This window comes from Erpetoichthys calabaricus, chromosome 3 (assembly GCF_900747795.2).
Source record: "Erpetoichthys calabaricus chromosome 3, fErpCal1.3, whole genome shotgun sequence".
NCBI classification, from domain to species: domain Eukaryota; kingdom Metazoa; phylum Chordata; class Cladistia; order Polypteriformes; family Polypteridae; genus Erpetoichthys; species Erpetoichthys calabaricus.
This window is the reverse complement of record NC_041396.2, coordinates 193,322,852-193,348,101: the sequence shown is the minus strand read 5'-3', so window position 1 is coordinate 193,348,101 and position 25,250 is coordinate 193,322,852. Positions and strand designations below refer to the sequence as shown.

Here is a 25,250-nt window from a genome sequence, read left to right as displayed (position 1 = left end):
TGTTCAGGATTTTAAGTAAGGGTAGCGTCGCGCGAGAAGCATATTACGCAACAGAGCAGCCGAAAGTAAGGGAGCAATGTGAAGGTAGTCTAGCAGCGTTTTTTAAGAGGGTTTTTTTGAGGAGTGTCCGTGTCTTCTAGTGGTGCGTTCAGCCCCCCTGCTCATAAGCAGCTGGCAGTGGTCATGAGCTGGCTGCTCAACGAATGCACAACACTGACTGATCTGCTCATGCGTGCTCGCAAATGGCACTGGGAAACGACTATAGCCAATTATGGTGGTTTAAGGGTTAAGAGGAACAAAACAGAAAACACAAGAACACTCAGCTGGAGATACATCACAGTCAATCAGCAGCAAGGAGAAATGAATAATGCTGTAGCGGTCCGGTGCTGGTAAGATTCACACCGTCAAAAAGATGGTGATTTATTTTTATGGTAGAGATTCCAGGGATGCACCCAGCCTTGGCCCGACCCGCACGCACTCACAGAGACAAAAACAAAGCAAACCGGTAATCAAACAGCAAATAAAGAATGTAATGAAAACAAATGAAAACAACGATACCACCCCTGTTCCCCTTACGCCGATTACACATTAAATACAACAAAGCACAAAGAAAACACACACAGTAAATCATGAAAAATGGCAACGGATGAAATGTAATGATGAAAATAGATAGTCCAGATATCCGCACGTTGAATGGGAATGTAAAGATAGTCCTACTGCTAGTTCCTGAAATGGTGAAGACCATGGCAGGATGGCCATGAATCCACTTACAGTTCTCATGTAAACAGGCAGACGGCAGACAATTCAGATACCAATCATGAAACGATCCAGGACAAAACGAATAAGTACAGGTAACCCAACAGAAGGCAGACAGACAAGAACTTGAAACACAAATTACAAAAACTTTTTTTTTTGTTTTTGGTCACCGGCCCCCTTTTTAAAAGCCATGCTGACATCCTTTGACCCCAACAGCCCCAGCACCCTCAGCAGAAGACCAATCGGAGCCACTGCTGGGAGTTGCAGTTTCAAATTCTATTGGCTACTTTCACCATTCCAAGCTGCGTTTTCCTCTACAGTTGCTTCCTGTTCTCTCTACAGTACAGTATTTCCATGAAAAAATCCATAAAAATTGCGGAGGATATTTGCGGTTTCCACTAACAATTGTTAGATAGGTTCTAAGGAAAAATTCACAAATGACTGAGGCCGCGAACTCTGAACCGCGACTTCGCGGGGGTCTACTGTATACAGTAATAAGTACTTAATACTCCATTTTACAATAAAAGAGATTCATTTCCTTGATGTTGTTTTAGTTAGCAAGGAACTAAATGAAAGCTTCAACAGAATTGTGTAACTTCCATTTTCACTACTTTTTAAGCCAGACAGAGTTGCAGCATATTTTAGTTAACGCTTGTATGCAAGGTTTGCTTCATAGTTCCATTTAAATCAGAGTCCAGCAATAAACTACTTTCCCATCAAATATACACCTTTGCTTTTAAGCTATTATGCACTGCACTCCTCTTCAGTGTTTTGTAACCCCTCACATGGCTTTAACAGACATTTAAATTTCAGACCCTCCCCTGTATTGTCCATAAGAAACTGCCACAATTAGTTCTCATTCTTAATGCTTTTTCATATGCAAGCTTTTTATTATTATTATTGTTATTATATATTATACATTGTTATTGTTGTTTTCAGCTGAGCTCATTAGAAGAACAAAGCAACAAGAGAAAGATAGCCTTAAACTTGATTCTTATATTCTTCCAGGGCAGAACAAGTGACAAACCAAACCCAAAATCATTTCAGATTGCTGCCTTTTTAATCCACTTTTGACTTGCATGTTTTCCATCTTCAGATCCTATAATCCCCCCACTACCACTTTTCCTCACCATGTCTCTCACATACTGACTTGTCTTCATACCCCACTTTGGGTGCATACCATATGAAATCTACAGTGGAATATTTTGCTTCTGGATGTCTTTTACTTTTCAGCCTGAAATCAACTTTTATTTATTTCTCAATAATTCATCAATAATTTAAAAAGACATTTTTTGTGCCTCTCTAAGAGCAAAATGGTTAGCAGACTTGTTAGGAAAACAGTGACTTGCTGATGTGCACTTTTTTGGTAATCTTTAATCTTTGTAATCTGTTTTCAGTTTGCTGGGTGTGTTTGCAGACCATTTAAATGCTGAAATTGCTGCTGGAACAATTGCATCCAAACAAGATGCCATGGATTACATAACGTGGACATACTTCTTCCGTCGCCTTGTAATGAACCCCAGGTAGAAAATTATCAGTTTATATTTATATTATTATTTAATACACATGCTACTGATTATTTTTATTGCAGTGTATTATTAGTTTGACCTGAATTTGTATTCATAGTAAATTTTGTGAATGTGTTCTTAATGATCAATTGAGCGAATAAGTCAATAGTTCTGCTGAATTATGGCCTCCCAAGTATAAATATATTTTGTTGGATTCATTTATTTTTAACCTAGTATCTATCCATCCATTTTCCAACCCGCTGAATCCGAACACAGGGTCACGGGGGTCTGCTGGAGCCAATCCCAGCCAACACAGGGCACAAGGCAGGAACCAATCCCGGGCAGGGTGCCAACCCACCGCAGGACACATACAAACACACCCACACACCAAGCACACACTAGGGCCAATTTAGAATCACCAATCCACCTAACCTGCATGTCTTTGGACTGTGGGAGGAAACCCACGCAGACACGGGGAGAACATGCAAACTCCACTCAGGGAGGACCCGGGAAGTGAACCCAGGTCCCCAGGTCTCCCAACTGCGAGGCAGCAGCGCTACCCACCGTGCCACCCAACCTAGTATCTATCCTACATCCTTCATGTAACCACATCCAGTTTTCAATAAACATGCACTCATCTAGGTTTTGAGAAACATGGAAATTAAAATTTCATGTATACTGAATCAGTTTTGCCCAATCACAGAATTATTTTATACATGTGAATGAGTCTTGCATCCAGATAATAATAGTATAATCTTTTTTTCCTTCTGCACATTTATTTATTTTATTGCAAATGTTTTTTACACCACCCTGTGTTAAGAGTGTGAAGCTTTCTAACTTCTCTTCTTTCTAAAATCCAACTTTATATTGTTTATTTGATGATTTTTAGCAAGGAGCTTAGTGTTGCACATTTATTCTTATCAGTCTGTTAAATATAATGTGCACAGAAAAAAATTAACTCTAGAATCTCCAAGTTAAGGTTACAATATAGGAATTTACCTGGTCATTTATGCTTATAGATCACCTTAATTGCTTTTATATAATTCAGTTTTTCCTCAATATGTTTCAAGTATTTTAAACATTTGAACTGTGTATAATAAGCTTATTATTAACATAATATATAATTTTATTCCATGAAAAGGATTTTTATTATTAATTTTATATATTTATTTTAAATTTTTTTTATTGCAAAATTGTGAATGTACAAGGGCATCTTTGTTATTAGTCTTGTCTTTGTTAGTTTGTCATCTTTTTGTTCCTGTAGCAGCCTGAAACCAGTATAGTCATGAGGTTATGCTGTGCTGAGATAAAGTATTTACCCCTTCCTTATACTGTCTGTTTTTGCATATTTACACAATGAATGGTCTCAGACATTTAGAAAGAATAAATATTAGAGAAAAAGAACCTGAGTCAACACACAATGCAGTTTTTAAATCATTGCCTTCTTTATTCAAGCAGCAGTTACCCAACACCATTATCACCCATGTACAGCTATAATTGCCTCCATAACTTAAATAGTCGGTTGCACCTTTAAGCAGCAATAAATGCACCTAAATTCTTCCAATAATTTGATGTTGGTTTTTCAAATTGCTCTTTACAGAACTGTTTTCAAGCATAACTTAAGTTCTGCCACAGCATCTGTATTGGGCTCAAGTCAGATCTTTGTTTAGGGCACTCCAAAACTTCAAATGAATGGAAACGAAGAAATAAAAATGAAAAGTTGCTTTTGTGTTTTTAGTGATTGTCCTGCTGCATAACCCAATTACACCTAAGCTATAGATCACAGATAAGTGACCAGACATTATGCTTATGAATATTGTAGTAAAGTGCAAAATTCATGGTTCCTTCAATAACGGCAAGTCTTCCAAGTTCTGAGGCAGCAAAGCAAACCCACACTATCACACTGCTCTCTCATGTTTAATGGTAGATGTGATGTTCTTACTGTTGAATGCTGCATTGGCTTTACACCAGACATAGTGTGACCTGTGTTGTCCAAAGAGTTCTACTTGCAGCTCATCTATCCATAGAACTTTATTACAAAAGGGCTTAGTGTCGCCCTTTGCAGAAGATAGACGAGCACTGTTGCTTCTATTTGATAGCAGAGGTTTCTGCTTTGCTACACTTCCAGGAATCAAAGTCTCAGTCTCTTTCTAATCATGGAGTTCTGAACACTGTCCTTAACTGAGACTACAGGGGCCTGCAATTATTTGAAAGTTGTTCTTGCATCCTCTGTGACTTTTTGAATAAGCTGTTGCTGTGCCCATAGGGTACTTTTGACAGGCCAGCCTTTCCTGGGAAGATTCCCCACTGTTCCAAACATTTTACATGTTGAAAGATTGGCTCACACTGTCTTGTGAAGGAGCCTCAAAAATTTCGAAATGGCTTTGTAACTTTTTTCTTTTTCTCCCTTATCTCTTCTGGAATTTATTTTGATCAAGGCATAGTGTTATTCTATAAACCTTGTGACTACTTCACTCTCACATCACGGATCAATACAGGGTGAAGTTTAGATTCAGCAATGCTGGCTGCAGTCAGGTCAGGAAGCTGAGTCTAATCATCAATTAACTTTGGTTTATCTATTTTGAGTAATTAACTAAAGGGGCAATTACCTTTTCAGCTGGTCAGTACAGGTGTAGGATAACTAAATATATTACATATCAATTACATAGCAATTTAGAAATGATGTTAAATATGTACCCTATTTCACTTTTAGTAATATTACATTTTGTCTGAAGAACTAATGCCATTTCTTGTGACAAATATGTAAAAATAGAGGATATCAGCAAGGGGCAATACATTTTTTTACAGCACTGCAGATAAATATGTAAAAATGACTAAGCAATATGTTGATGTCACATTTATGCTGCAGTATGCATGATACAGTATATGATATTGGATAATTTGTCCAGGAAATACTATGTAGAGGTCATTTAACTCTTATAAACAGCGAAACTGTGAAGTTTGGTCTATGATTTGGTCATTAAATTCAGTCTCTAATTAACATGCATTTAAAAAAAAAAAAGTGTAAATAGTTTTATATGAGTATTCCCTTTGATGCTCATATTTTGGTTAGTGTGTTTGTAGATATCAGTGATGGATTTGATGTTGTTCTGGCGAGTTATGCACTGAAATTTTTCAATATAACTGCTTTATTAAAAAGCAGAAGTGTTTTGTAGTTTACATTTGACACTTTTTATGTACCTAACTGCTAATGTGTGGTGAGCATACTAGCACAAATTTGGCTGCCGCCACATCATCCAGGTGGTTGCTGCATATTACTGGTGGTTGAATTGGCTCCCTACTTACTATGTAAAGCGCTATATAAGTGTAAATAATAATAATTATTATTATTATGATCTTTCAGTGTTTATGAATATTCCAAAAAAAATTTAATATTCATTACTAATAATTTCCTATTGTCCTTTTATAAGGTAAAAGTAAGTGCTGTAAGATATGTTCAGTTAAAATGAAACAAAATTTAAGTAAAAGAAATACTGCATTAATATGTTGTTTCATAAATGTTCTGATTGCAATTGCATTTATTGAATTGAATGAACAGGGCACAAGTGTGATGTGTGGCAGTGATAATGTAGCTTCTGAAATGAGTGCCAGAATGACATAATCAATAAAAGAATGATTCCACTAAGAATAAATATATATATATCTTTTACACATTTCAGTTGCTACCTGAATTTTAACATCAATTTGATTAAACAGCTGCTTGTGGAATTTCTTTTTTTTTCTTCAGGCATTGTATTTCCATTAAAACTATAACATATAATCCTTAGAACAAACAAACACTCAACACGAAAAACAAGCAAAGGCTATAACATTCTTGAAAGTCAGATTTATCCATACGTCACTCTTTCAATTGCTGGTTATTCTGAAACCAATTGCTCTGTGTGCTGAATATTAACTTTAGAAAGCAATGAATTCCCCCTTTGTGTTTGTTCTTTCTAACCACTCCTGTGGACCACATTTTGCTGTGGTCTTTTATACAGTGGCAGTGTGTGTTGTGCAGCATCATGCAGTATTTGTGAGTGATTAGCTCAAAAACATTTTTTCCACATCTCTGTTTGATCAGAGTTATTTTGTTAGTACTGTCCTAACTCATGGCAATGCTGCTAATATGGCCTCTTTCATTCAGCATTGTTTAAGGAGTGTAAATCTAAGTCACTAAATCTAAGTCACTTGGTAGACAAAAGAAAAACTAGTAAAGGCAGCAGTAAAAGAGAAAAATGCAGTATTGAAGAACAAAGCAACATGTAACAAATGGAAAAAGAGGATTTACAAAGATTAAGCCCAATGGGGAATTGTGCAAATGCACTCATCTATATATTTTAACATAGTTTTGGGTCCCATACACTTGTGCAAAATTTAGTTAATGTAAATTTGTTAGCTGAGCATACTAGATCAGTTAATAATTTGATAACCGATGATCTTCCTATCTAGACTAAAAAAAAAATCAGATAGTGTATATACAGAGTGAATTTAAAAAAAACAGTGGCATGGCAGTAAGATTTTAAGCAGAAGCATATTTAAACATTCACTTGCCATTGCCGGTTTTGCTAAATAATAATAAGAAATGAGACACCACTCTGTTATTTACGGAACTGAAAGAAACACACACCCTGAGTATCAAATAAAAATACAAAAGTGTGATTACATGAATATGATAGAACAAATATAAAGAAGGCAGACATATGCCAGACTGGACCGACAATAACATGTACTAATTCCATTCAAATCTCATATGTATTCTGGCAACCAGCCATCATGCTTCTCCCTGTGCCCTGGAAACATAAAGAGCTGGAGCTGCTGCCACCAGGATGGCTGAGGCATGGGAGTCAATAGGTCAGCAAAAGGTGAACAAGAGAATGAGGCTGGATAAAATTCTCATTTTAAGAATTAACATTATAGAGTTGGTTCCGTTAATAGTTAGACATGGCAGAAACAACTGCAATTGCTTCTATAGTGATGGTATGAATACAGAGGACTGGCTATAGTCAGCAATTCACATATTATGTTCCCAAATACAACCTCATCAATGACTTCTATAATGTTGGTACCAGCCAAACACAGTTATAGTTATGTGGTAAAATTTTATCAAAGCTTTTACTGATTAAATTGTCATTTTTTCCAGTACTAGGTATTAAAATAGATTCATTTTATTGCAGAATTGTGTTGTGACCTCCCACCCAATATATAGTTGGTGTTTAATCAGTCATTCACTTTGGTGTGTGGTGTAACTAGTGATTAATACCTGAGTCTCCTGGAGTATACCTTTTAATAACAAGATAATTAGTGGTGATATACTGTCAAGAAGTTGTTCTGCATCTTCTTCTTCTTCTTCTTCTTCTTTCGGCTGTTCCTGTTAGGGGTCGCCACAGTGGATCATCTTCTTCCATATCTTTCTGTCCTCTGCATCTTGTTCTGTTATACCCATTACCTGCATGTCCTCTCTCACCACATCCATAAACCTTTGCTTAGGCTTTCCTCTTTTTCTCTTGCCTGGTAGCTCTATCCTTAGCATCCTTCTCCCAATATACCCAGCATCTCTCCTCTGCACATGTCCAAACCAATGCAATCTCGCCTCTCTGACTTTGTCTCCCAACCGTCCAACCTGAGCTGACCCTCTAATGTACTCATTTCTAATCCTGTCCATCTTCGTCACACCTAATGCAAATCTTAGCATCTTTAACTCTGCTACCTCTAGCTCTGTCTCCTGCTTTCTGGTCAGTGCCACTGTCTCCAACCCATATAACATAGTTGGTCTCACTACCATCCTGTAGACCTTCCCTTTCACTCTTGCTAATATCTGTCTGTCACAAATTACTCCTGACACTGTTATCAACCCATTCCACCCTGCCTGCACTCTCTTTTTCACCTCTCTTCCACAATCCCCATTACTCTGTACTGTTGATCCCAAGTATTTAAACTCATCCACCTTCGCCAACTCTACTCTTTGCATCCTTGCCATTCCACTGACCTCCCTCTCATTTACACACATGTATTCTGTCTTGTTCCTACTGACCTTCATTCCTCTCCTCTCTAGAGCATATCTCCACCTCTCCAGGGTCTCCTCAACCTGCTCCCTACTATCGCTACAGATCACAATGTCAATCAGCAAACATCATAGTCCACGAGAACTCCTGTCTAATCTAGTCTGTCAACCTGTCCATCACCATTGCAAATAAGAAAGGACTCAGAGCTGATCCCTGATGTAATCCCACCTCCACCTTGAATTCATCCGTCACTCCTACCGCAGACCTTACCACAGTCACACTTCCCTCGTACATATCCTGTACAACTCTTACATACTTCTCTGCCACTCCCGACTTCCTCATACAATACCACAACTCCTCTTGAGGCACCCTGTCATATGCTTTCTCCAGGTCCACAAAGACACAATGCAACTCCTTCTGGCCTTCTCTATACTTATCCATCAACACCCTCAGAGCAAACATCACATCTGTGGTACTCTTTCTTGGCATGAAACCATACTGCTGCTCACTAATCATCACCTCACTTCTTAGCCTAGCTTACATTACTCTTTCCCATAACTTCATGTTGTGGCTCATCAATTTTATCCCCCTGTAGTTACTACAGTCCTGAACATCCCCCTTATTCTTAAATATCGGCACCAGTACACTTCTTCTCCACTCCTCAGGCATCCTCTCACTTTCCAAGATTCCATTAAACAGTCTGGTTAAAAACTCCACTGCCATCTCTCCTAAACACCTCCATGCTTCCATAGGTATGTCATCTGGACCAACGGCTTTTCCATTCTTCATCCTCTTCATAGCAGTACTTACTTCCTCCTTGCTAACCCGTTGCACTTCCTAATTCAATATCTCCACATCATCCAACCTCTTCTCTCTCTCATTCTCTTCATTCATAAGCCTCTCAAAGTACTCTTTCCATCTGCTCAACACACTTTCCTTGCTTGTGAGTATGTTTCCATCATTATCCTTTATTACCTGCTGCATATCTTTCCCAGCTCGGTCCCTCTGTCTAGCCAATCGGTACAGGTCCTTTTCTCCCTCCTTAGTGTCCAGCCTCTCATACAACTCATCATACACTTTTTCTTTAGCCTTTGCCACCTCTCTCTTCACCTTGCGCCCTATCTCATTGTACTCTTGTCTACTTTCTGCATCTCTCTGACTATCCCACTTCTTCTTTGCCATCCTCTTCCTCTGTATACTCTCCTGTACTTTCCCATTCCACCACCAGGTTTCCTTTTCCTCCTTCCTCTGTCCAGATGTCACACCAAGCACCCTTCTTGCTGTCACCCTTACTACATCTGCTGTAGTTTACCAACTGTCTGGTAATTCTTCACTACTCCCTAAACTCAACCTTACAATCTTCCTTTTTCAGCTTCCACCATTTAATCCTTGGCTCTGCCCTCACTCTCTTCCTCTTCGTGATCTCCAACGTCATCCTACAGACCACCATTTTATGCTGCTTAACTACTTTGCAGTCTTCAATCTCCTTCAGATTGACTCTTCTGAATAGGATGTAATCTACCTGTGTGCATCTTCCTCCACTCTTGTACATCACCCTATGTTCCTCCCTCTTCTTAAAATCCGTATTCATCACAGCCATGCATCCTTTTGGCAAAATCCACTATCCTCTGACCTTCTTCATTCCTCTCCTTGACACCATACCTACCCATCACCTCCTCGTCTCCTCTGTTCCCTTCACCAACATGTCCGTTGAAATCCGCTCCAATCACCACTTTCTGTCCCTTGGGTACACTGTTCATTACTTCATCCAACTCCAAAAATCTTCTTTCTCATCCATTGCACGCCCAACTTGCGGGGAATATGCGCTAACAACATTCATCATCACACCTCCAATTTCCAGCTTCATAATCATTACTCTGTCTGACACTCTTTTCACCTCCAAAACACTCTTGACATACTGTTCCTTCAGAATAACCTCTACTCCATTTCTCCTCCTATCCACACCATGATAGAACAATTTGAATCCACCTCCAATCCACTTGGTCTTACTCCCCTTCCATTTAGTCTCTTACACGCACAATTTATCAACCTTCCTTCTCTCCATCATATCGGCTAACTCTCTCCCCTTACCAGTCATACTGTCAACATTCATAGTTCCTACCCTCAGTTCCACTCTTTTTACCTTCGTCCTCTCCTCCTGCCCCTGGACACATCTCCACCCTCTTCTTCTCCTTCTTCTTTGGCCAACAGTAGCCCAATTTCTGCCAGCACCCTGTTGACTAACAGTACTGGTGGCGATCGTTTTTAACCCAAGGCTTGACCGATCCGGAATGGAAATTTGTATTGTTGTCCGCATATTCATTTGGCAAAATTTTACACCGGATGCCCTTCCTGACGTAACCTCCCCATTTATCCGGGCTTGGGACTGGCACAAAGAAACACACTGGTTTGTGCATCCCCTGTGGCTGAGTTTTCAAGAACATTTTCTGCAATTATATAAAAATCATTATACATTAGTAAAAGCCTGTTATTAAAGGTACTTCTCTGTTTGGAAGGAATATTGAGTAGCATCGGTGAAAGAAACGCCATAATCCTGAATTTATGAATTTTTACTGGTTCTTTGCAATAAATTAGAAATGCTCACAAAGTGGCATGAAAACTTCTTCAGATTAATTTCATAATTATGGAGCTAAGATAGCTGGTAGTGGTTGTTTGTAATCATTCATCGGTAATATAAATCTTGTGACCAAACAAGTTCAGGCCCAGCTCATATTTAGGGGTTAAAATGCAACTATGTAGTTTTTCATTGTTAATTTTGTGCTGTCTGCCTTATTGCTGCCACTGTAATTTAGATGATTTGAAATTGGTTCATCATTCTTAAACACTTGTGTCTTCTTTTGGCATGGCAAAATCATATATGAAACTATTTCCTGCCTTGGTTGTACAGGTTAGTTCAGTGTGAATAGCTCTGTAATTTAGGGCACACAACCATCGTCTGACATACTGTATTAATGGCTAGTTTAAATTATGCATAACAAAACAGCCAAAAATGGCAGAAACCACTTTATCGACATGCACCTGACATTCTTTGAGACTGATAAAGCTGATACAATCAGTTTCAGTAAATCAGTCTAATTCACTTGAAAATTCCTTGTAATATATATTTTTTCCATAATGAATAGATCTTTATTTGGAATATTTACTTTTTTGTTGAAGAAAGAATTCTGAAAGATAGAAAATGTTTTTCCCTTTCTAGTTTTAAGGGGGGGGGGGGGGGGGGGGGGGGGGACGGCACAGTGACGCAATGGGTAGCGCTGCTGCCTCACAGTTGGAGGACATGGGTTCGCTTCCCGGGTCCTCCCTGCGTGGAGTTTGCATGTTCTCCCCGTGTCTGCGTGGGTTTTCTCCGGGTACTCCGGTTTCCTCCCACAGTCCAAAGACATATTGGTTAGGTTGATTGGTAATTCTAAATTGTCCCTAGTGTGTGCTTGGTGTGTGGGTGTGTTTGTGTGTGTCCTGCGGTGGGTTGGCATCCTGCCTGGGTTTGGTTCCTGCTTTGTGCCCTGTGTTGGCTGGGATTGGCTCCAGCAGACCCCCGTGACCCTGTGTTCGGATTTAGCGGGTTGGAAAATGGATGGATGGATAGTTTTAGGGGTGCTTGGTCTAAACTAGTGTTTCCCAATCTTGGTCCTGGGGGGCACACTCTGGCTGCAGGTTTTTGTTCCAACAAGCTTCTGTTTTTAATTGGACTCCTGGGCTAATTAAGTGATGTGTTATTTCCCAAGTTCTGTGTTTTGAAAACAATATGGTAATTAGAAAACTAAGTTTGGTAAAATATATATATATATATATATATATATATATATATATATATATATATATATATATATATATATATATATAAAAAAATGTACCAAGCAGTTATATGGTAATAATGTATTTTTTTCTTTTTAACAATATTTTCATCTTAATTTTCATTCTACTTTTCTAGGTGTTCTAATTGTTTAATTAATCTATTATTTACTAATTAGTGGATCTGACGCGAAAGTAGTTGCAGCCTTTGATTTTTCAGTGTTGTTTGCCAGCATGTCTACTCTGCTCATTTTTAATTGTCATTAATAAGATACAACAAAGCGGAAAAACTGCACAGAGAAAGGGCAAAATATACAGTAATGAAATCAACAAAAGAGAGTTAAGCATTTAAATCTATAGCAAAAGCAGAAATATTTCTATATGTCTTATAAATGTAAAAATCATGCTGCTGTGCTTTTCTGAATGTAGAATAAAAGAAAAATAATACCAGCTAATTAAATGAGATCAGTGTTATCAGGTGTTGTCACTGATTATGAATCTGGTTGGAACAAAAACCTGCAGCCACAGTGTGCCCCCAGGACCGAGGTTGGGAAACACTGATCTAAACGCAACCTGAACCTTGAAATGCTGCTGATTTTTTCCCCTTATTGAAAATCCCCTTTACAGTTTTTATTTTCTGCAACTTTCAATTAGATTTGGATGCAGAGAACAGGTTAAGACTGTTATGATGGACATTGTTAATTAAATGTGCATGTGTTTTCTACATTTTGTGAATATAATCAATATTTCTTTTGTAGGGGTTTTGCCTTAGGGAATCCGTTAGTATTGTTAGTTTTGTATTTAAAGGCTTTTAAGAAAAATGTAAATCTTTTATTGTTATTTTGCGACTCTGCGTTGGGTGCCCCCACTTTTGGTTACTCAGCATTGTGGTTTTTGGATTTATACCACATGTGACGTCACCACAGCATGCACAACTCTTATTCATCTGAGATCTGGATATTAAGAATTTTTAGTGTGCAATTTCTTTTGGTATTATTCTGGTAGTGAAAGACTGAGCTCTAATGAGGTTAGGTTTCATCTGAACAATCATTTTGACTCCCCAATTATAAATTTGGCACTTTTTCTTACCTTTTCTTTTCTCTTTGTCCTTATCAATAAATGCCCAACTGTTCCCTGCAGACAGAACAGACTAGAAACATGAAGATACAGTATATTCTATGCTATTATATGATATAACTCTAAACAATCTGTACATTTTCAAATGTGTTTAATTCTGTTCATTTATTTCAGAGCATCTCTTAGTAGCATCCTGCAAACCAGCCCTGACTGAAGCAGCAGTCCATGTCAGAGCACAGTAGTGCACAAAAGTCATAAACCCATCATTTATGTCTATTCTAAAGGCACTGATGCCTTTTGGTATATGGGGGTAAATGCAGAAAGAAATATAGACATGAGCAGGCAGGATCAACAAAATTTACATAGACTTTCACAGGGATTTGACTTGAACCCAGCATTGTGGGACAATGAGCATTAGCCACTGTGTCACCATTCCATTGCTAAATCTAGGATATATTAAATGTGTGAATGTACTATGAAACAGGAATATACCAGAGAATAGGTGAAGGTGTTGTGCTGTCTAGTACACTTTTCAGAGAGCAAAAAAATAATGCACAATGCGTGCCATGTTCAGTTAAATGCACTTCTTTTTTATAGACTTGAACACTCATTTGTTTATCTTTACATTTATCAACAATAATTCAATCCATTTATATTCAGAGTGGCTACAGAATTTACATAAATGTGGCCTGCACTTTCTTGGAAGCACTGTGTGGTGTTTTTCTTGAGCAAGTTGTCATTGATTACAGTAGTAAATTAAGTGTCTGCTTTTATTGTGGAGATGTGTAATGTGTCTGTAACTGTTAATGGAGAAGTAATCAGTCTGTGATTAGGAGGGTGGAGAACAAGGCAGGTTGTATTGTTAAAAGGAATGTTGAAAACAATGCAAAGCTCTCAATAGTACGCATTCTAATGTTTCTGAGCAAGAGAAGGTGCAGATGGGGATTTAGGTACAAAGAACATGCAAATGGATTCTGTTTCCACTTCTCTTTTATTATGATGTGTAATCAAACTGTTGTTATTTCAAGTTATGGTTCAGTGTGTCTGCAAATTAATCACTATTTCATGAGTTTAAAAGGGAATTATTAAGCAGTCTCTGATGCTGTCAAAGTGCATTGTTGGAATCACTAACATCTTTCACACACAGCTTTCATAAAATTCCCAGGTTAACCATCTCAGGAGTCTGGCTGATTTACTCATTCACACTTATAAAGAGAAGGATGGGCAGCATGGTGTAGTGTTTAAGTCATTGGACCTCAAAATCTGCGACTGTGGGTTCAAATCCTGTTACTGACTCAGCCACTTCTGTCTGTCCTGCCTGTGCTGCAATTGAAAAAAAAAGAAATTTAACCAACTTTATCTCAAATATTTCAAGTCACCTTGGATAAAGTCATCAGCCAAATAAGTAAATGTTAATAAAACTGAGAATTTCACATGTAACTGTTTGGTAATGTAAAGAAATGTTTAAAGTTTTACTGAACTGCGTTGGCCAAGTGCTGGTGAAGCTCTGACACTGTTTTGTAGTCAAATACATTTTTGTACACTGCACTAAAATTGCCAAATTATATTTGACAAATAAACAATACTATGAGTGGTGGAACTGAAAAATTGCAGAGCTAAATGTAAAGCTGTAAACATCTGACAATTTACACTTCGGCAGCAATTTTGTTCCAATAATTAAGCCCAGTCTCCAGTAGATGAGCTACATATTAACTCTTTCCACATATGCCACCCAGGAAATTCTCTGGTAAACTATCTTATGAAATTACTGGGTTTTGTTTGTTTATTTAGACATACCAAGGTGATGCAATGGTTTCCTGCATAAAATATGTTACACATGAACCTTTAATCTCATGTACATGGGCAGAGGCAGTAAGAACCTTCTCACACCTTTGTAGGTTCAGAGATGCCTTAATACAGGTGTGTTTTCCATGTGTTTTTTGGCATTTCAATTATAATTTCATGTGATAATTTTGGATGCACTTACATGGTATTTTGCATTTTAAAAAAGCTCTGTAGTGTAAAAAAAATCTCAGCAGCTATATCCTATTGGGTGCAAACATTTTGTTGACCTTGTAGCATATGTTTCAGTATTTCTTTTTTTAGTACATTGTCCACTTTGTGAATTATGATTTTAATCATAGCCGATACAGTCCCTAAAGTGGCATCAGAGCCAATATTGGGTATATTCTTCTATGGCTCTTGGAGTGGGCATGTGGTCAGCATCATCTGCGAGAAATAAGAACGGGTAGTTGAAAGAGAACAGAAAGAGAAGAACTTCCAGTGTTGAACTTTTCCCCCAGAACTAATACACTTGTATTTGTGTATCTTCATGTGTCTTCATGCAGACAATATGCAGAAGATCACATTTTTTAAAAAAAATGCATTGCAGTCCTCCACATTGATGTGAACAGAGGACCATAGACTGAAATTGATTTTACTGGTGTGCTACGGATACCTACATTAACCCTAAAAATTACACAAAATATGTATGAGTACCATTTGCGGAGTGAAGCCTGTTTTATTTATTTACATACATTAGTTGTTATTTTGTATAATGTACTTGCGAATATATAATTGAGACATAAACAACATTATTGATCAGAAACCAGCAATACAAAGACATAATATGCAGCATGCTGCTCATCATTCTTCCTGCCTTCCAGAGTGCAACACTCCATTTGCTGGTAGCTAATAGTAATAGTAAATAATTTTCCAGACACTTTTCAGAAACTAACTGAAACATACAAATTTAATTTGTCATTGCCAAGGTTTCTATGATAACATTATTCACTTTGATGTCAGCATGTCATAATATAAGTAAGGTCGACAGGAGACATTCTGCTTTACTAGACAATTTTATGGCATTGTCTACACATTCTCCTGTGGTGCTTGGAGCTTGACGTGTACACATGCACCACCTCCATTTCTGGCATTGTATTAAGTTTTAACTTTGAGTTTAAAGTACTGTCTGTCTGTATTTGAAAAATGTTCCTATTTCATTTAATGTACTGTTGCCATTGTTTTTACAAATGGCTTCCACTTATTAACATGAAAATAGCTACCAAGGAGTTTAGTGTATGACAACATACAATAGCAACTTCATTAATCAATTTCCTCCAGTGTCTAGATTTTACAGTCTAGTTGCTGTACTTGGGTTTAAAAATTTAAAGTATGTAATTGTCTTACTCTCTTCTGATTGGTTCACTTGGATTAATATTACTAAGTTTTATGTAAGACTGTTTTGTTGCTTTGCATACTTGATCTAGCAATTTGTTAGTTTTTCTCACATATTTTCTACATAGATAGAATTATTCTAGAAGGTATTTAGATGCCCAGGATGTCAACTTGTTTTTTTTTTTTTTATTTTGTATGAAATTTCCACATGTTCCTCAGTCAGCAGGTTTACTCTAATAGCTTTAGAGCTGGGGTCCTCAAGTTTGGTCCTGAATGGCCATAGTGGCTACAAGTTTTGTTCCAACCCAGTTCCTAACATTAAATCCAGTTATTTTGTAGGGTCTGTCAGAGTTGGAAATTGTAGTTTTGTTGTCTTTAATGAGCATAACAATGAGATGTGTGACACAATAATAAAGACTTTTTTATGTTCTTATTGATCAGTAGCATTGGGTACAATGTGAATTTACCCACTTAATTTATCTGTGTGCGTTAGCATAGAAACATATACTGCAAGTTGTTTTTGAAATCATGAATACATCATCATTATCTCTAACAGTATATTTACAATAATACTTTGGTTTGAATTTAGCATTACCTCATTATGGATGGTAGCCTGCTATACTTTATATACTTGATAGGGCTTGATATACACTTTTCCTCCAGGTTTACTTATATCCCTGTATACAGCAAGTGGTTTGTTTCTGTGTTATGTTGAACTGTTTCTCTTATCTGTTTTTACTGAATAATAAATGATTGATCATGTGGTATACAGAATTAGGCACAGTTGTCCTTTCAGAATAGGGTTTTGAGATATACTGGTACAGGAAAAGTACAGAAAAAAAAATACATTTTAAAACAGCATGGAGCCAAAATTAAGTGTTGGCTTTCCATTCAACCCACCTACATGTGGTAGAGTAGATGGGAAACAACATGCATAGACATTCTGTAGGCATCATTGTGATTGAGACTTCATGAGGGACAACCCCCCTTTATTGCTTATTGCACTCCAGGGATACTGGAGTAAGTCAAAGGGTTTTGGAGTTATCCAGTTATTTTTTTCTGAACCATTTTGGTACAGGTACTGATGTCTGAAAACTGTTACCAACAACAAAGTCAGAATTTTAATATAAATCCAACACTATTTCAGACAGTGGGGTTTTCTTGTTGCTCATTAATTTTCTGCCTAATGGCACCTTTTAAAAAATTCATATTTATAATCTGTATCAATATCCTTCATCATCAGATCTACACCTTCCAGCACAACTTTTTTTTTAATTATGATAGATTCTCTCTGGATAGGTAAGAATTTCTGGAAATTATTCATGGTAAGTAACAGTTTTGTCTTCCTTTTTAAGCAAATATGACTTGATGCCCTAATTACAGCACCATTTTAAGTTTACTCTTGGTGCTGTTTTAATAAGACATTAAAGGAATAACCCATGCAGTTTGTAGTGATGGGCAAGAATTTTTTTTAATCTCATGTTTTCATACAGAGCATAGCTAACAAATTTTATGCTGTAACTGAAGTGAGTGATAATCAGCACTGGACAAAAGCAAAGAGCAGGGGTACTCAGCCCTGGTTCTGGAGGTCTGAATTGGCTGCAAGTTTTTACTTTAACCAAAGTTTTAATCACAACTAGTTTATTTATTGCTAAAGCAATATGTGGTTTAGTTAACTCATTTGTTACAATTCAGAACCCTTAATTGACTATTTCAGTTTTAAACATCTGCATTAAGGTTTTAATTGTTGCCTGTTTCTTTAACCAGCCATTAGTAAATAATGAGGTGCAAATGCAAAAGGAACCTCCAGCTAACATGCTTCCATTTAAACCTTGTGTTAATACAATCTTTTGAAATAATTGAGAGACAAGGGAAAGTTTAAGAGATACAAATCTGTTCTGGACAACAAAACATATAGATATGTTCTCAGAAGTTCAAAAATTCACAATAGGATAAGAATTTGTCTTGGAAGAATGAAAGCTCTGATAATCTATATAATTAAATACCAAGTTTCATTATCTATTAGGCATGGCTTCTTCAAACCCTATTTCCAAAAAAGTTGGGATACTTTCTAAAAATGCATTAAAAACTCAAATCTGTAATTATTTTAATTCAGTTGAACCTTTCTTTACAGACTATGAAAACATTTTCAGTGTTTTCACTGACAAACTTAATTCTATTTGTTAAGCATAAACAAATTTAGAAATTGATATCTGCAGCACACTCCAAAAACTTGGGACGGAGGCAAAATAAGAATGTAAGGGTTATAGAAGCAACATTCAATAAGTTTAAGCAATTAGCAGGATAACTGGTAACAGGTGAGGGTATCAAGATTGGGTGTAGAAGGAGCATTCATCAAAGGTTCAGTCTTTGCAAGCAAAGATGGGTCGTGGCCTCCCCACTTTGTGCTGAACTTTGTGAGAGAATTATCTGTCAATTTAAAAGCAATGTTTCTCAGTGCAGGATAGCAAAGAATTTAGGTCTGTCACTATCTATATTTAATAACATTGTGAAAAGATTCAGGTATTCAGGAGAAATCTCTGTGCAGAAACCACGGCTGAATGTGTGTGATCTTCGAGCCCTTCGGCAGTATTGCAGTAGAAACCATCATGCTACCATGATGGACATAGGCACATGGGATCGAGAGTACTTTGGGAAGTCATTGTCGCTTAACACATTACGCCACTGCATCAAGAAATGCTACCTGAAACTGCATTATGCAAAGAGGAAGCCATACATCAATTTTGTGCAGAAATGTTGGTGAGTTCTCTGGGCCCAAGCTCATCTGAGATGGAACAAAAGACAATGAAAACATGTTCTGTGGTCAGATGAATCCACATTTCAGCTTGTTTTTGGGAAAAACCAACATTGGATATGTGCCAAAGATGAAAAAGACCATGCAGACTGTTATCAACGAAAGGTGCAAAAACCAGCATCTGTGATGGTGTAGGAGTGTCTCAGAGCCCATGACATGGCGGATCTTTATATATGTGAAGGCACCACTGATGCTGAGGCTTAGATTGCAGTTTTAGTGAGACATATGTTCCTGTCAAAACATCTTATGCCAGGAACTCCATGTATATTTCAGTAGGACAATGCCAGGCCTCATTCTGTACAAATTACAAAAGCGTGGCTTCGTAGACATACAGTCCCTGTGCCTGACTGGCCTGCCTGCAGTATACATCTAATTCCTATTTGAAATGTCTGGCACATCATGAAGAGGAGAATCAGACAATGGCGACCACGGGCTGTTGAGCAGATAAAGTCTTGTATACAGCAAAAATAGTCAAAAATTCCACTTGAAAAACCGCAACAATTAGTTTCTTCAGTTCCCAAAATATTAAGAAGTATAATTAAAAGAAAAGGGGATGTGACCCAGTGGTAAACTTGCCTTTGTCCCAACTTTTTTGGAGTGTGTTACAGGCATCAATTTCTAAATTTGTTTATGTTTAACAAATAGAATTAAGTTTTTTTTGGTGAAAACACTGAAAATTATTTTTTTGCTCTTTTGCCTGTTAAATAAATGATCAAGTGAATTACCAAATTAATAATTTTAGTTTTTATTTTTTATTGCATTTTTAGAAGGTGTCTCAACTGTTTTGGAAAAGGGGGTTTGTATTTATGAAACTAGCTGGAATGAAAACCTGCACCACTGCAGACCTCCAGGACTGAAGTTGAGTGTCCCTGACAAACCGTGTCAAAACGTCCATGTGAAAAAAAAAACTCACGTTACTTGTGTTGTGTTAGACATGTCAAGTCATCCAGTCATATACTCAAAACATGCAAAATGCATGCATTTTTTTGCTAAAATATTGTTAAAGTAGCCTACAACCTGGAAGCCCTTTCACACATGGTCACACTTTTGAAACTATGAAGGGGCTCTTGGCCATTTTAACAGGTAGAGAGTCAGGTATGTATTAGTATGCCACATTAAGTTTTATTGTAGAGCCAAGTTAAGTTTTATTGTAGAGTTAATGTAGGAGCCGAGTTGCTACCCCAAATCCTCATTTCTTTCAAGGTCCCCTGCCAGTCTTAGCTTAATACGTCAAGCAGCCCTCTAAACTGGCAGTTAGATAAAATCTGAGAGGTTACTGATGCTAGCTTACATGTTCCTATTCCATGGACTTTAATAGAAATACAGCAGAAGATAAGCAAATGAACTTTCTACCCTTTTAATCACTAATCTGTCAGAAATAAATATCCAGGCAGTTCTAGTTTGCAAATATTCTACCAAATTCAATGGCAGTTCAATGTGTGTAGATCTCCTTACTTTTCTCAGCCTTCACCAGTTTGCTTAGACTCAGATTTCTTTGTCTCATGTGGCAGGTTTTCTGTGTTGGACTTAAGTAGCATCTCAAGAAGCAGCTCCAGGATATGTTTACATAGTACACATATTACATACTTTGGAGTAGCTGCTTTGCTTGCAGTGAAGATTTATATTCAGACACCAGCTATGGATGGCAACTTGTGAGCCTCTAGAGCAAACTTGAATTCGTAGTTAGAACTTCAGGACCTCATACACTATATATAGAGTTACTCATTAGCAAGTCATATATGACTTGATTTGCCTTGTCCATTGCTAGTCAAGGAGTATCAAGGTAGAAGATTGATCTAAAGATGATAAAATGCAAATGGGATCATCACCTGGGGTTGTTTTTCTGAAGTATATCACTTACACAATGTGGATTCTTTTGGGTGTAGGGGGGTTCTTGTTGTTGAAATGAATGAGGTCCATAAAGCATAGCTAAAGTTGAAGTTTCTCTTGCTATTGACTATCCATGTTTCATCCTCTGAAAAAAAAAATCAAGGCTGAAACAATCTTATATACCATCTAAAGAAAAAAAATCAAAACATTACCACAGTACTGGTTCCAAGTGTATACTACCCATGTGAGTCCCAGCATTTTCCAAAAGAAATTAAAGGAGAACCAAATTTTGCTAAACTTAACCTTACACAGTAAAAAGATTTTTATTTTTAAGCATGTCACACTATCAGCCAAGAATAAACATGGATTTTTACTTAATTCTGAACATCAGGGTAATTGGGGATCTTTGAGTTCAATAGAAAGGAGCAATTACAAAACAGATGGCAAAGCAGTGTGTTTCCTGTAGGATGATTGACCACGTTGATTTTGAGGGCACACCTCCCAAGAAAAAAAGAATATTATGGATGATGACTGTTTCTGACATATTCTTGTTTTATAATGTGACGCTGCCCTGTGTAAGGATAAGATGAGAATTCTACTTTCAGTTTTTGTTCAAAATAGTATCCTGCAGTTTAGCCTTTCTCATTCTGTCCCCTAACTATTTTATGTAGATGTATTCTTTCTTTAGATTGACTATTATTTATTTTTTATTCATAATCAGTGTATTTGTTCTAAACATGTTGCCTTTGTGATTTATGTTACATTGGAAGCAAAAAAGAAAAAATGATTAGTTTCTTTGGATAAATTTAGGAACCTCTTTTTATTCACTGAGATGGGCCTCTTTTAGGGATCTGTAAATAGAAGCATGGCTTTGCTGACAGACAAACACACATTCTCTCCAGATGCTAGTAGCTGTTAAGTTACCTCAAAGAGAAGTCCTAGGTAAGAAAACAGTGCAAGATCTATGACACTATTTATTATAGGCATTCACTTGTCATCTTTACAGAGTTCACTTGATTTTAGTTTACGTAAAATTGGTTGGTTGCATAGGCTTCAGGTTAGATGTCAAGACTACAGCTTGCTTTCTTTGTTGTTTGTGCACTGCTTGTAGTCTGTAATTAACCTGGATTTATGAAGAACTTGTGGATCTGTATATTCAGTGGAGTAAATCAGTTATGGTTAAAATATGGGATTAATTATTTGGACTAGTTAATGGCATGGCAAATATTGTATTGATACATTGTAAATGCTCCAGAAAAATTCCATGCAAAATTGTGTAAAGCTACATGTACTATTATATTTTGTTTCATTCGATATGTGCTTTCTTTTTAAATGCATAATTAAATTTTCATTTTCTTTTTCAGGATCACAGACTATGAAAAACCAGTATATAAAGATATTATTAACCTTCACATTTGTCTGCTTTGGCTTAGAGACTTTTAGATTTTGCCTCATACTTACTTCAATATAAGAGCTGTTTGACAAATGATACAATACCATTCAATCCATTGGTTAGCTAATATCTAAATTGCCTGAGAATCTCATTGAGATTCTGAGTCAAGGTTTCTGGTTTAATTACATGATTCAATAGTCTGTTCCAAATTCTTGTGGCCATTTGTGTAAAGAAGTACTTCCTGGATTCATTAATGCATATCCTCTTAATTTCCACCACTGTGCTCAAGTACTGCTTAATCTGTTTCTATATAGTGGGTATTTTTTCACAGCAAATCTGGCCAAAACACAAGTTAAAAGGACTTAGTGCTTCAGTTCCATCATTATGTATCATAATGACTCTTGCATTTTCCTGCTTTACTACTAACAAGAATACAAATATTTAGGCTTGGGAAGGTTGCTGAAAAAGTTTTTGTAGGTATTGCTTTTTCTTTTTAAGGAACATTTATTCCCAGAATTGATCACAAATACTTTGTCTGTTAATCTTGCTTATAGCACTGCTGTTACTGTAAATAATGATCTAGAACACTGTAAACACCTAATCTTGAATTAAACATGCAATAAGGAAATAGATCAGTTGTCACATAAATCTAAATGCTCTTTAAAAACCTACTATACATATAACACTGAGGTTGAAAACACATTTAAGATATTAAAGATAACTCTTAAAACATTAATTTTATGCTTAAGCACATGCACAATGTATAAATAACAGGTATAATTAATTCAAAGCTTTGGATACTTATTAGTTATCGCATTATTTATCAGTAAGATACATGTTTCAGGTAGTTTTCCCAGGCAGTCTCCGCTTCTTTAATATTAATCAAATTGAATGACTAAGATTTTCACTCGATTTAAACAGATATTTGTGTAAAATAAAAGTTTCTGTGGAGGTTTCTAACGATATTTCATATAGGTTAGGTTGATTGATAATTCTTAATTGGCTATTAATTTTGTGCCTTCTGGCTTATTTCCCAAAATTACGCCTTATAGAGTAGTAAGTAGATTTAGAAAATAAATACATTTGTATATTATCTGTTTTACATGCTTAAAACACATATTAAAAAATATTTTTATTTACATATGTTTGTTTTTATATTTGGTCAATATAATCATTGCATGTCTCAGATGCTTTGAGAAGCAAAGTTTGACTCTGGGTTACGAAGCTTCTGCTAAAAATTTAAGTGCTGATGAATGAATTGGGGCACTTATCAGCTAGAGATAAATAGAATTCTATACAAAATTCTTAATTTAAGAATAGGGCGCAATCTGATGTAGAATGTTCAGTTTTTCAAATGAGGATTTAAAATGAAAATTATTGTCAAATGCTTAAGTCTCTCTCTCTCACACACACACGCACACACTAGTCACTCAATAAAATTAAATCCAAGTACAACACCTTACACAAATTTATGCTTATCTAGTTCACCCATTTGCAGAGAGGCAGAAGTGCTTCAGTGCTTTCTATTATGTCCACAGTCCACAGATTTCTGGTGGAAGACTTATGCATTTAAGATCAATGAATTTTTACTGAGTATAGCCCTTTTTTAGAAGTAATTTTGCACTGCAGCATTTTGTATTAAAAAATAGAAACTGTAAGCTAGAGCTGCTGCTTTTTGAATCCATGACTTGTGACTTTATTCCTAGTTTTCTTTTTCAGTAAACTACATCACTCCAATCACTATTGGATGGCACCTGATGCTGCCTTTTATCTACTAGTAAGAAATTAATAGACATGGTACTAGCAGGCAACCACACAATGCTGTTGCCTGGTGCTCCCAATCTGTACTACATCCCTGACCTCATCCGTGTTGAGATCACTATTTACCATTTTCAGAAACAGCAGTTCATCAGGCTTTTTGTCGTACCATCTGTCATCAGCCTCATGTGGAATCTAATTATTCTCCTCTTGGTATTTTCCTCCTCTCCTTTTGGTTGATGCACACTCCAGGACCACTCCAGTACTTTATTAAACAGTAAAATTAATTTATTTGTCCTTCCATTTTCTGAACTGCTGTTTTTGTTTACTAGGCTAATATAGAGTCATCAGTGCAACATGTTTATCTTTGGAAACTCAAACAGACATAAGTAGAATGTAATAACTGAATAATTGCTTTGCTTTTTAGTAAAAAAAAAATGGTAGAAGTCACCCTGAACTGGCTCCAGTTTTTTTTTTTTTTTGATATATTCGTACATTCACCCCAACCACACCAATTTTAATTAGTGAGTTAACCTAGTAGGGAAATCAGAATACTTTCACACACTGTGAAAATATGCAAAATCCACACAGTTAATGACTGAGCTATGGACAAGCAGTACTAACCACTGTGCAGTTATTTTGCCCAGGGTCCAAAAATGCCTGACATTTTGTCTTTAAATCTCCTTTACACAGGAATACTTCAAGTTTTCCTAGTATTATTGATGGTTTTGAAACTAGTTTTTAATTCAAATACCTTTGTAAATTTAGCCTTTGAGAAAGCACAGTTTGAATTGTCCAGCAGAGTTCAGCTCTTCTTGAACATCTGTTCACCTTATGTGCACAGTAATTCAAACTCAATTTATGAATTTCATTTGACTCTTCTCTATAGCCCTATTTCAGAATAATTTTATGAATGAAACCAAGTCATACATCTTTTACATGTGTATGTGCTGTAAATGTTCAAAATTTCTGAATGTTTTATTTTATCTTGCTTGTCAAGGAACTTGTGTCATTGTAATTTGCATTTGCAGATATTAAAAAACAGTAAGATAAAAATCAATTTGGCAGGTGTTTAGAGGTCTTTTGGATTATTGTATTGTTTTTTCAATTGATACTGT

The 25,250-nt window shown here is 36.6% G+C and overlaps 1 protein-coding gene across 2 annotated transcripts in view; it reads left to right on the top strand.

Annotated features, from left to right (window-relative positions):
• The window catches only part of ascc3 (activating signal cointegrator 1 complex subunit 3), an 854,735-nt gene that overhangs the window by 716,287 nt on the left and 113,198 nt on the right, over positions 1–25,250 (top strand). For both annotated transcript variants that reach the window (XM_051925342.1, XM_051925343.1), the window contains exon 34: positions 2,154–2,279. In XM_051925342.1, coding sequence (XP_051781302.1) covers positions 2,154–2,279 — 126 coding nt within the window. The remainder of the gene's footprint in view (positions 1–2,153; positions 2,280–25,250) is intronic.